The sequence below is a fragment of the Scyliorhinus torazame genome, chromosome 9 (genome assembly GCF_047496885.1).
Source record: "Scyliorhinus torazame isolate Kashiwa2021f chromosome 9, sScyTor2.1, whole genome shotgun sequence".
Lineage (NCBI taxonomy): Eukaryota > Metazoa > Chordata > Chondrichthyes > Carcharhiniformes > Scyliorhinidae > Scyliorhinus > Scyliorhinus torazame.
In genome coordinates this window covers 53117838-53131805 of record NC_092715.1, presented here as the reverse complement: position 1 = coordinate 53131805, position 13968 = coordinate 53117838, and the positions used below count along the sequence as shown (strand labels likewise).

The 13968-nt window shown below is 46.7% G+C and overlaps 1 protein-coding gene across 1 annotated transcript in view; it reads left to right on the top strand.

The window, feature by feature from the left end:
• Window positions 1-13968, top strand: part of LOC140429986 (ufm1-specific protease 2-like) — a 116369-nt gene that overhangs the window by 17792 nt on the left and 84609 nt on the right. The window contains exon 3 of the mRNA XM_072517562.1: window positions 1640-1823. Coding sequence (XP_072373663.1) covers window positions 1640-1823 — 184 coding nt within the window. The remainder of the gene's footprint in view (window positions 1-1639; window positions 1824-13968) is intronic.

Genomic DNA, 13968 nt, shown 5'->3' with positions numbered 1-13968 from the left:
AAAACCCAGTATTCAGGAATGCAGCAGCCAGCAGCCTATGCAGCATATTCTCAAACAGGCCAGCTCTACGGATTGCCCACTAATGGAATCAAGACCGAAGGAGGACTACCGCAAGCACAATCTGCACTACAGACTGGATGCCTTAGTTACAGCCCAGGATTTGCTGCAAACCAGCCTGGCCAGATGGCATATTCCTATCAGATGCAAGGTTCTAGTTTCACACCATCACCCAGTATTAATGCGAGCAGCAATTCTGTTTCCAATTCGACAAGCTTCAACGGTTCTCAGCAGGATCACCCTTCACGCACAGCACGTGGCCAGAGCCAGTATGCACAGTATTATCCAACTTCCACATATGACACATACATGACCTCGAATGATACTGTTGATGGTACCTCTTCACCGTCAACGACTTATCAGCCAGTAGGTGCCATCCAACATCACCATCACAAACATCGGGAAAAAAAGACTCCAAATCAGACAGCGAAGTGATTTGACCACTTCTTGGTTCCTGATACACAGGGACATCGATGGCGTTCACAAGGGCACGCCACCATCAAACTCACCACCCCACCAAGAGAGACATTTGACCATGATGATTGAAGGGTTTTGGACTCGCACATTTGATTTGGACTTATTGCTTAATAACTGTTCTCATGACTTGTACATACCATAACTTATCTACCTGTTTTTTGTTCAATTTTCTTTAAGTTTACAGAAAATATGTAACATGTAAAAAAAAAAGGGGGGATGTGATGATATGTATCACTGTAAAGACACAAGGGGTTAATGTAAATACATGTAGACTAGCTAGACACTAGAGGGAGCACCAGAGACATGACACACAGACACTCAACCAATAGAACAGTTAGATAGGACACGACCAATGGGCATTCACGATACACACAGAGGTGACACGACCATAGGAGGGCATTACACCAACCTGTATATAAAGGACACAACACACATAATCTGCCTCTTTCCAGTGGAGACAGTCAGTGAGTAGAGACACAGGGTTGATTCAATATTACACCCACCACGTGGATTGTAGCAGACTGGTTAATCAGTCTGAGTAGCTATAATAGGATTAACAGTGGTGGCGAACCCGAGTAGGAGAAGTGTAAATAGTTTAATAAACGTGTTGAAGTTATCTCCACGTCTGAATCTTCCTTTGTCAAGTGCACCACAAGGAAGTTGCTTATGCTATGCCTAGAGCATAACAAGACACAAACTACAAAGGACGTTTGATCCAGGACAGTGCATCGACAATCTTTCTTCCCAAGGACAATCCCACAATGGAGCAAACTTACAAAGGAAATAGTCCCAGCCACTTCAAGCCCACCTTGAGGTTATTTCCATTTAAAAGTTTCCATTATCAGGTCTATCGTTTCAGCAAGTTATGTCTGGTTCTGCTATACATATAAATGTTGGAATATGGATATTAGTGCGTGATTCTGATGTAACCAGAAGTAATTTGACACAAATGTAAATTTTTTAAAAATTAAATTTTCCACTTGCATAGCTATATAAGAATGATGGTTATTTTTTACAGATGTAAAATGGAAGAGGTAAGCTGTAAGTATTAATGTTGACACTGACAGCATTTATTACGTTTTTCCTTTTTGTTCACTGAATTCAGAAGAAGGAATTAAAGCAGGCATTAAGGAAGCCATTAAAGAGCTGATCTCTAAGATAAATTCAAGTGCTCTCATCCTAAATGGCCTCCGTAGCTCACTATATCTGTGGCCCAAAACCCATGCCAGCACACACCCTTCAAAACTGCAAGATGACACTGGATGCAGAAACATCTTAAAATACGTTCCGTAAGTAGCAAAATGGAATATGTCACATTAGTGCATGTTTTTGATGTCATACAGTGGCTTCTGGGATTTCAATAAAGTTTACGGTGCAAGGAATACATTTTCATAGGTGTATTTCCTTTGAACATCTCCGGCCATTTTCCCAGTGAGCCAGAGAAGACACAGCCAGAGTGAGGCACAACGAAGAGTGAGTTTGGGAATTTGAAGCTAGGTGGGAATTCGAAGCTGGGTGGGGAGGACGTGCTTTTTATCCCTGGTAAGTTCAGGGATTTCATTTGTCGATTTTTATTATTTTTTTTATTTTGTTTTTTGGAATTGCAGTTGTATAAGTTAACCTAAGGTTTAAGACATGGCAGGAGATCCCAGACCCGTGTCATGCGCCTCGTGTGCGATGTGGGAGCTCAGGGACACGTCCACTGACTCTGGCTGCTTCATGTGCAAGAAGTGTGTCCAGCTGCAGCTCCTGTCAGACCACTTGACGGCTCTTGAACTGCAGATGGACTCACTTTGGAGTATCCGCGATGCTGAGGACGCCGTGGATAGCACATTTAGCTAGTTGGTCACACCTCAGGTGAAAATTACTGAGGAAGACAGAAAATGGGTGACCAAAAGACAGAGCAAGAGTAGGAAGGCAGTGCAGGTGTCCCCTGCGGTCATCTCCCTGCAAAACAGGTATACCGATTTGGATACTATTGAGGGAGTTGGCTCACCAGGTGAAGGCAGCAGCAGCCAGGTTCATGGCACCGTGGCTGGCTCTGCTGCGCAGGAGGGCAGGAAGAAGAATGGCAGGGCTATAGTGATAGGGGACTCAATCGTAAAGAGACTAGACAGACGGTTCTGTGGACGCAATCGAGACTACAGAATGGTATGGTGCCTCCCTGATGCAAGGGTCAAGGATGTCTCGGAGCGGCTGCAGGAAATTCTGGGGGGGGAGGGTGAACAGCCAGCTGCCGTGGTGCACATAGGCACCAACGATACAGGTAAAAAACGGGATGAGGTCCTACAAGCTGAATTCAGGGAGATGGAGCTAAACTAAAAAGTAGGATCTCAAAGGTAGTAATCTCAGGATTGCTACCAGTACCACGAGCTAGTCAGAGTAGGAATGTCAGGATAGATAGGATGAATGCGTGACTCGAGAGATGGCGCACGAAGGAGGGATTCAAATTCCAGGGACATTGGAACTGGTTCTGGGGGAGGTGGGACCAGTACACATCAGACGGTCTGCACCTGGGCAGGACTGGAACCGATGTCCTAGGTGGGGTGTTTGCTAGTGCTGTTGGGAAGGGTTTAAACTAATGTGGCAGGGGGATGGGAACCGATGCAGGAAGTCGGAGGGAAGTAAAACAGGGTCAGAAACAAAAAGCAATAAGGGGGAAAGTGTAATGCAGAGAAGCCATAGTCAAAAATCAAAAAGGGCCACAGTACAGTGTACAGTGACTGAAGAGAGTGTGAAAAGGGAGGTGGCCAAGGCAGGATTGAGGGTGTTGTACCTAAATGCGCAGTATACGGAACAAGGTAAACCAGCTTGTTGCGCACATTGAAATTGGCCGGTACGATGATGTGGGCATCACAGAGATATGGCTGCAAGGGTATCAGGGCTGGGATCTAAATATCCAAGGATATATGTTCTATCGAAAGGACAGGCAGATGGGCAAATGGGGCAGGGTTGCATTGTTAGTAATGAATGAAGCTAAATGAAGTTGAATCGACAGTAAGGAGCAATATAGGATCAGAGCGATATAGAACCTCTGTGGGTAGAGTTGAGGTTTCGCAAAGGTACAAAGACCCTGGTGGGTGTTATGTACAGGCCCCCTAGCAGTAGTCAGGATGTGGAGCAGAAAATAAATCAGGAGATAGAAAAGGCATGTAAAAAAGGCAATATTACAATAATCATGGGGACTTCAATATGCAGGTGGACTGGGAAAATCAGGTTGGTAGAGGATCCCAAGAAAATGAATTTTTGGAATGTCTAAGAGATGTTTTTTTGGAGCAGCTTGTGACAGACCCTACTTGGGAACAGGCAATTCTGGATTTGGTGATATGTGTGTGGTGACTTGATTCGGGAACTTAAGGTGAAGGAACCTTTAGGGAGCAGTGACCACAATATGATAGAATATACCCTACAGTTTGAGAGGGAGAAGCTGGAATCAGATGTAACGGTATTATAATTAAATAAGGATAACTATAAAGACATGAGGGAGGAGCTGGCCAGAGTTGATTGGAGAAGGAGCCCAGCAGGGAGACAGTGGAACAGCAATGGCAGGAGGGTTTTGGGGGTTATTCGGGAGGCAGAACAGAAATTCATCCCAAGGAGGAGCAAACATGCTAAGGGGAGGACAAGGCATCCATGGCTGATAAGGGAGGTCAAGGACAGCATAAAAGCTAAAGAAAAAGCATACAAAGTGGCAAGGATTAGTGGGAAGCCAGAGGATTGGGAAGCCTTTAAAAGCGAGCAGAGGACAACTAAAAAAGCAATAAGAGGGGAGAAGATGAAGTATGAGTGCAAGTTAGCTAGTAATATAAAGGAAGATGGGAAGAGGTTCTTTTCAATTTGTAAAAGGTAAGAGAGACATTGGACCACTGGAAAATGTGGCTGGAGAAGTAATAATTGGAAACAAAGAAATGGCAGACAAACTGAATAGTTACTTTGCATCAGTCTTCACGGTGGAAGACACCAGTGGGATGACACTCAGTCAGAGGTGAGTGCAGTGGCCATCACTAAGGAGAAGGTTCTGGGGAAACTGAAATGTCTGAAGGTGGATAAGTCACCTGGACCGGATGGACTACACCACAAGGTTCTAAAAGAGACAGCTCAGGAGATTGTGGAGGAATTGGTGATGATCTTTCAGGAATCACCGGAGGCAGGAAGGGTCCCAGGTGACTGGAAGGTGGCTAAAGTAACACCACTGTTTAAGAAGGGAGGGAGGCAGAAGACGGGAAATTATAGGCCGGTTAGCCTGACTTCGATCATTGGTAAGATTTTGGAGTCCATTATTGAAGATGAGATCGCGGAGTACTTGGAAGTGCATGATAAAATAGAACTAGTCAGCACGGCTTTGTCAAAGAGAGGTCATGTCTGACAAATCTGTTAGAGTTCTTTGAGGAAGTAACAAGGAAGTTAGACAAAGGAGAACCAGAGGAGGTGATTTATTTAGATTTCCAGAAGGCCTTTGACAAGGTGCCGCAAATGAGACTGTTAAATAAGTTAAGAGCCCATGGTGTTAAGGGTAAGATCCTGGCATGGATAGAGGATTGGCTGACTGGCAGAAGGCAGAGAATGGGGATAAAGGGGTCTTTTTCAGGATGGCAGACGGTGACTAGTGGTGTGCCTCAGGTGCCTGTGCTGGGACCACAACGTTTTACAATATACATTAATGATCTGGAAGAAGGAACTGAAGGCACTGTTGCTAAGTTTGCAGATGATACAAAGATCTGTAGAGGGACAGGTAATATTGAGGAAGCAAGGGGGCTACAGAAGGACTTGGACAGGCTAGGAGAGTGGGCAATAAAGTGGCAAATGAAATACAATGTGGAAAAGTGTGAGGTTATGCACTGTGGAAGGAGGAATTTAGGCATAGACTATTTTCTAAATGGGGAAATGCTTCGGAAAGCAGAAGCACAAAGGACTTGGGAGTCCTTGTTCACGATTCTCTTAAGGTGCAGGTTCAGTCGGCAGTTAAGAAGGCAAATGCAATGTTAGCATTCATGTCAAGAGGGCTAGAATACAAGACCAGGGATGTACTTCTGAGGCTGTATAAGGCTCTGGTCAGACTCGATTTGGAGTATTGTGAGCAGTTTTGGGCCCCGGATCTCAGGACAGATGTGCTGGTCTTGGAAAGGGTCCAGAGGAGGTTCACAGGAATGATCCCTGGAATGAAGAACTTGTCGTATGAGGAACGTTTGAGGACTCTGGATCTATACTCGTTGGAGTTTAGAAGGATGAGAGGGGACCTTTGAAACTTACAAGATACTGTGAGGTTTGGATACAGTGGACGTGGAGAGGATGTTTCCACTTGTAGGAAAAACTAGAACCAGAGGACTAAAGGGACGATCCTTTAAAACAGATGAGGAGGAATTTCTTCAGCCAGAGGGTGGTGAATCTGTGGAACTCTTTGCCGCAGAAGGCTGTGGAGGCCAATTCACTGAGTGTCTTTAAGACAGAGATAGATAGGTTCTTGATTAATAAGGAGATCAGGGATTATGGGGATGACAGAATATCAGCCATGATTGAATGGTGGAGCAGACTCGATGGGCCGAGTGGCCTAATTCTGTTCCTATGTCTTATGGTCTTATGGTCATTCGCTGGCGGCGGGATTCTCTGGTCCCACCGGCAGCGCAGCACTGCCCGTGGGTTTCCCGGCGGTGTGGAGTGGCTTCAATAGGAATACCCATTGACAGCAGACAAAGAATGCCGCCTGCAGCGAATGGCATGCTGCCTAGCACTGCTGAGAAATACATGGCTGTGGGTGGGGTCGGGGGGTGGGGGGGGGGGGGGGGGAGTGGGAGAATCCTGCCCCTAGTCTTTCAGAACTGATTTTGTCATTCCAAATTTGTGTTTAGAGAAACTTTGATCTGAATAACATTCTGAGTGATAGAATAGTAAAATGATGCACAGGTTGATGGTGCAATGATATGTATATAGTCAGTATAGTGAAGGGTTAATAATTGCATCTATGTGTAAATCAAACACTAGAGGGAGTTACTAATTCGCGGTATATAAGACAGCCTCTCTAGGAATTCTGGGAGAAGCTGAGAGGAGAAGCTGAAGAGAACATGGAGAGAGCAGAGTGAAAGTTGAACAGAGATATATAGCATGAGGTCAAGTCATAGTGTAATTTAGTAGTTAGATAGAATATTGAATACTGTAGTACAGATTTAGTATCATATGTTTATTATCTATAACTCAGTAGAGTGTGCGAACTTCATTTAATTAGTAGTGTAATAATAAATTAGTTTGATTCAATATTTTGATTGGTATATTCTTTGTCAACACTACATCAGGCTATCCTGGAGGAAAAGGCAAAGAATATAACATATTACCACTCGTGGTAATATAACAGATCGTAGATATATTTACAGGTGGTGCAAGATACAGAAGTAATTTGAGCTGATGCATTACAAGTATCACACACGGAAGATATCACACATCACTTTTATTGACTTCCAATTTTTCCTTTGGAATGTTGCGGCCCCTACGCTCAATAAACCTAGTGATCCACTAAATCACTAACTAGTGAAGAAAGTAAAGCAGTTTGCTGTACAGTTCATTTTGCTGTTTCCTCCCCTTGGCCATTAATGTTTGTTTAAAACAAACAAAAAGATATTTATTTCGGCATTAATTTGCCCTTTAGCACTCAAACTAATCTGTGTCTTGTGAAATGATTTCACGACAGCCCCCCCCCCCCCACCCCCCAGAAATTAGAAGAAATCGCAGTTAGAAATCGGCTGCCATTGACATTTGGAAGTGCTACCATTGTAAAATTCAAGCCCTTTCCCATGCTTGCAAGGAGCCGTCCTTTTTGTTCATCTTCATTCATTTCAAGCAGTGGGACACTGTGACATAATTAAGCTGATTGTCTCGGCACACTGGCGTCACCAAAATTCAACAATTAAAATGGAATGATACCAGTTTAAAATAGAATTGCCATGCGAATGTTTACTTTTTGTTTTGGTAAGTCAAAGCAGGTTTAGAAAATTGTTACCCAGGAGTTGCAATTTGTAATGGAGCAACCTGGTTTGTAATATAGGAGCTGACAGTCAATGTGCTGCTGCTTTTCACTTGGCAGCTATGTGGGTTGATTAAAACTGGGTAGATAACCACCCTGGCTGATTAACAACCACAAACTGCATTTATATGATGCCTGAAATGTAATAAAACATCCCAATGCGCTTCAGAGGAACATTACCAAATAAAATTTGATAACAAGAAAAATAAGGATGGACGATCAAAATCTTGGTCTACGAGGTGGCTTTTTATTCTATCACAGGATGAGTACAGCACCAGCAAGTCAGCATTTGTTGCCCATGCTTATTTGCCAATTAATGCCCACGTAAGTGTCTCATCTCACTGTCAACTGGTATTAACCATGTAGTGAGTGGGTGGGGGAGGGGTTTGCCATCCAGGGAGCATGCTTCCGAAAGGTGGCAATGCAAGGGACTTTCTGTCTATCTGCCTGATGGGTCTCAATACCTCTGTGTTGTTCCCTGCCTTGCTCTATCCGATGACTTTGTGTTGATCAGAGAACAATGAAACCAAGAAAACTATTTTATTAAACACTACTAACTGGATTCAACACCTATCCCTAAGAAACAAACAGTTGATTGATCACACGTAAGAACATTCTGGGCGGGATTCACCGACCCCCCGCCGGGTCGGAGAATCGCTGGGGGACGGCGTGAATCCCGCTCCCGCCGGCTGCTGGATTCTCTGGCGGCGAGGATTTGGCGGGGGTGGGAATCGCGCCGCGCCGGTCAGCGGCAGCTGGCAGCGGCCCCCCCAGCGATTCTCTGGCCCGCGATGGGCCGAGTGGCCGCCCGTTTCCGGCCTGTCCCGCCGGCGTAAATTAGAGTGGGTACTTACCGGCGGGACCTGGCTGCACGGGCGGCCTCCGGGGTCCTCGGGGGGGGGGCGCGGTGGGATCTGGCCCCGGGAGGTGTCCCCACGGTGGCCTGGCCCGTGATCCGTGCCCACCGATCCGCGGGCGGGCCTGTACCGTGGGGGCACTATTCCTCCACGTCGGCTGGTGTAAAATGCGGAGATGAACCCCCCCCTGTGCATGCGCTGGGATGTGCTCCCGCGCATGCGCCAACTCGCGCCGGCTGGTTGGTGTGGTGCCAAGCCACTTCCACGCCGGCCGGAGGGGGGCGCGAACCACTCCGGCGCCGGCCTTGCCTCTGAAGGTGCGGATTGTCCCCGCCCCCGGCCAGTGACATAACAGCATTGTAAGGTAAGGTACAGTCACCACAGTCCCAGTTGCCCAGAGGCTGCTTTCCCCTTTAAGGGGGAGAGCTGAGGTGGTGGTTTAACCTGAGGATCACCACACCTCAGGCGAGGGGCAAGGTTAAGAAGGAGGGGGCTTTCATGAATAATGATATTGTGAACCTAATTTCAATGCATTTGCATCTGATTATCTGTCCATCCCACACCAACCATCCCCTCATGCTCAAACGTCCGTCCATGGCGGCACGGCGGCACGATGGCGACATTTGCAATAGCTTTTTATAAACGGGAACGGGGGCGTCACATGATGTGAGCGCGGGAGCAGCTGCGTTTTTGTGAGCTCTGGCTCTGCTCCTCTTTGACCCTTTTAAAAAAATCTGTGTGCACATTCTTTGATGTTTTCTTGGTTTACACAGTTTTTACCATATCCCGAGATTTGGTGGTCAGCCTTTCGGCACTACAAAGACGAGACAAAACACTTAAATTCTTATTGATTTGTGGCGGCTGGAAGAATCTGAGGTGGGGCCTTATCTTCAGTGGCACAGCTGCTTTTGGAAGGTCTCTGCATTGACGGTGCAGTGTGCATCGACGGATGATGATTGCTCACAATGAGATTCATCCATCGGAATGTCTCAGCTCTGCGGAAGGTCACCAAAGCCCAATTTCAAGCTGCAAGGCGCTTTCATGGAGTTGTTGGAGGCGCACGGGGAGGTTCATTTTGCAGAGAGCGCATTGTCAATGGAGCACATTTAATCCTGTCTCCAAGGCTGTGGTGGGATTGGCCTTCCGACCCCTGATCCTGTGTCACCCTCTACATATCTTTGTATCATCTGCAAACTTTTTTAAAAATATATTTTTTATAAATTTAGTGTACCCAATTAATTTTTTCCAATTAAGGGGCAATTTAGCGTGGCCAATCCACCTAACCTGCACATCTTTTGGGCTGTGGGGGCAAAACCCATGCAAACACGGGGAGAATGTGCAAACTCCACACGGACAGTGACCCAGAGCCGGGATCGAACCTGGGACCTCAGCGCCGTGAGGCAGCAATGCTAACTACTGCGCCACGCTGCCCATCTGCAAACTTAGCAACAGTGCCTTCAGTTCCTTCCAGATCATTAATGTAGATTGTGAAATGTTGTGGTCCCAGCACCGACCCCTAAGGCGCACCACTATTCACCGGCTGCCATCCTGAAACAAAACCCCTTTATCCTGTAGCCACCTGGGTTGGCCGATTCCCGATGTAAAATGGAGAACAGCAAAGGCTGAAGGGAAATTCAGCCAACACAGGCAGAAACTAGCAGGTGCAGGTTTACTGTGTATTAAACTCTGCAAAAGCCCAGACAGCATCGATACAAGCAGCCATCTGCATAATAATGTAGCAGCCATCTACATACTAATGAGCGATCCCCGGGAACAACCAAAACATTTGAGATAAACAAGGCCAAGCCAAACTCCTCGGCGCCAGCAGGAGCCAACACAAAAGAGGTTAACGGACACCTCAAGACCACCCATCGATCAGGGAACCGCTCCAGTATTGGAGAAATCGAACCAAGCGATTGGAACAAAGTCCAATCACTTGAAACCAGGTCGGGGGTCTGCCCCAAAAGGCAGGAAGCCCCTGCGGACTATAAAGTAAAGCCACCAAGTTCAAATCATCCTTTTTGACCGGGTCACTCAACAACGCGAACCAACCCTTGACAGTGACCGGTGCAGCTGCCGCCGAGATCCAGTAAGTCTTAAGTCAACGCTCGCTACGAGATAGGCACTCCTAGCTACCAGTCCGTACCAACTTCGAATCCCGCAGACTCAGAACCCGAACGAAAGGGCATTGTTCCCCTGACCTGGTGGGCCAGTCCGAAGCTAAATATAGGCCTGTTAGTTGTAGAAGTAGCTTTGAAGTAGAATTTATGCATGAGTAGCGATTACTGTGTATAATAAATGTGCTTTGATTTGAATCTTACCAATTGGTGTATTGAGTCATTGATCATTACTTGAACCTGAACCTCGTGGCTGTATCCTAAAGATACCTGGCGACTCGAGAGCAAAGGTTATAAAACAGAGCCAACTGAACCAACCAAAAGTTAGCAACAATCCCCACTCTCTTCCTTCTACCAGTCTGCCAATCTTCTATCCATGCCAGGATCGTACCCATAACACCATGGGCTCTTAACTTATTTAACAGTCTCCTATGCAGCACCTTGTCAAAGGCCTTCTGGAAATCTAAATAAATCATGTCCATTGTGTCGTGTTGGGTGTTCTGGTTCACAAACAAGCCAACGATGCTGGAAGTGGTGTAACGCTATTTTATTAACTGTTCAACTATGCTAACATACAGTAAACGTGGGTATAAGCAATACCAGCTTAACTGTGGACCCTTTCCTATCACTAGCTCTGGTGAGGCACTCAGCACATGGTGAATGTCTGTGATGCAGGCTGTGAGCTCTGTGCTCTGAGCTGGCTGCTGCTAGAATGAGCGGGAACTCTCCTGTCCCCTGTCTTTATAGTGCTTGTGCTCTCACTGGTGATTGGCTGCGGTGTTATGTATGCTGGTTGGTCCTACTGCATGTCCATCAGTGTGTGTATGTGATTGCACCATAATGTACTGATGTATATTATGACACCTTGGTTTCCTATGTCTAACTTCCTTGTTACCTCCTCAAAGAACTCAAACAGATTTGTCAGATATGACCTCTCCTTGACAAAGACGTGCTGATTCAGTCCTATTTTATCATGCACTTCCAAGTACTCTGCGATCTCATCTTTAATAATGGACTCTAAAATCTTGCCAATGACCAAATTCAGGCTAACCGGCCTATACTTTCCCGTCTTCTGCCTCCCTCCCTTCTTAAACAGCGGTATTACAATAGCCACTTTTCAGTCCTCTGATCATCTGGGTAGATTCCACGGGCTGTGTGCCAGCTTCTCTTCCTCCCTAAGAGTGCCCGAGGGCCCCTAGCTACCTCCTTGATACAGAGGGACAACTGGAGTGAGATAGAGAAGCCCCACCATCCTCTGGCATTGGCAGTTATGGATTCCGACAAGTGGCTGCCACGGAGTGAATGTCTTGCACCAGTGCCGGACAGAAGTCTTGCACCAAGGTCTCCAAAGCAGCCGCCACCCTCGTTGTGTTGACCTGGTTGTTTCAAGAGTCTATCTCCTCAGACAGAAGGTGGGATGGCTCCTCTATTCTGTCTTGCAATCCGAAGAATGTGGCTGACACCTCTTCCTGATGTTCCCAGCTTTGTTTTTGGAGCTCCAGCAACTGAGGCATGATCAAGTCCAGAAGCTCGTCATCTGACCGGGTCTCAACAGATTCTGGGCTTCCACCAATTTTTCAAGTGCCGGCACACTGCCTCCACCTATTGTGGATCAGAGAGTGAGTTGAAATGAAGTGAAAATTAAATGAAAATTGCTTATTGTCACAAGTAGGCTTCAAATGAAGTTACTGTGAAAAGCCCCTAGTCGCCACATTCCGGTGCCAGTTCGGGGAGGCTGGTACGGGAATTGAACCGTGCTGCTGGCCTGCCTTGGTCTGCTTTAAAAGCCAGCTCTTTAGCCCTGTGCTAAACCAGCCCCTTAAACCAGTTGCCCACCAGAGTGTGAACCTGAGCCCTCTCTGACATTAAGTTCCACTGAGATGCGAGTCTCTGAGCTGGTGGAAGGTGCAAGTGAAAACTGTGACGGTTCTTTGATGTGAACATGTGAGAAATCTTCCTCGCTGGTGTTGGAGCTCTTGAGGATCCGTCAGGTCGACTCCCTGGCCTGCTGTTCTGATATGCCTACGAGGAAGAGAGATTTCATTAGTTCATGGCAGGGGGCCCTCACAAACTGGAGACAGGATTCATGTCAGTTTGATGTGATGGATGATGGCATTCTGGATCCTCTCTTGGTTTATTGGAGCCCACCTCACCCTAGGCAGAGAGGCGGTCCAGGTTTTCCCTAGTCAGCTGGAGGGCTCTCTCCTCAAATTCACGGAAGAATTTATACTCGGACATTCCTCTGCCCATTTGCGATCTCTCCCTCTTTTTATGTGCCAGCTAGTCCTGCATGAAAACAGATAGAGAGGGCGTAAGCAGGACACGTGTCAGGGTAGACGGTAAGGGTGCCTGGCATATGTGGATGGTGAGTGGGAGGTGATGAGGAGACAACCCGCAGGGGACATGAAGATGTGTGTGGGAGAGTAATAGGTGGTGCCGCTTGAGCTGAGCCAGTGAGTGAACTCCTTGTGGATGTGTGATGGGGTGTGAGAGTGATGGGAGCAGTGAATTAACCTGGCAGAACAAAGGAGATCATTCACCCTTTTCTGGCACCAGATGCGTGGTCTGCCTTTGTGGGGAGTTGATGTTGACCTCCATTGCCATCACCCCCATGCTGGATTCTGTGTCTTTGCTTGTTGGTCTCCTCCTCCGCGAGGGTAAAGGATGTCACCACGCACCTCCACTGCATTGAACAGTCTGACGAGGGTGGTCTCTGAAAATCCAATTCTTTGCAGCCATCCTTTGCCTTGGGCTGGGGTCGCTGGGGCAGCCATTAAACGTTTTTTTCTATGTTCTGTCATGCTCTGTAGACTGGCTGACGTGAGAGATGAACGACAGAACATGTCAGTTAAAATAATTTATTACAGAACAAACTGCGTGATAAGATAACTAGGATAAACAAACTAACAAACAACTAACAGTAAACAACTCTTGTGGAACTACTGCAAAGAGATCTATCTCCCAGCACGATCAACTCCCAACTCCCAGGTCGCATGGTGACGTGATGGGTTAACAATGCCACCTAGTGGTTGGGGGTTGTGCATAACATTATGTACAAACTTACATTGTGCATAACATCACATGTTCCTCACAGTATGGCGTGAAAACCAATCACTGCTGCTGGCGGACTTAACACTGCTTTCCCTGCCCGCTATCGCAAGCTGCCAATTTTTGACAACATTCTACCCAAAAACCTGGAGCTGTGTTGGGTGTGGTGCAACAAAGCAGAATCTTTGTTTTATCCATTGCTATGGTTGAGCAGTAAACGTCTGATATAGCTTCCCACTTTCTTTGAACTTCATAGAATCATAGAATCCCTACAGTGCAGAAGGAAGCCATTTGGCCCATCAAGTCTAAGCCAACCCTCTGAAAGAGCACCCCACCTAGGCCTACTCCCCTGCCCTATCCCTGTAACCTTGTAACCCCACCCAACATTTGGACACTGAGA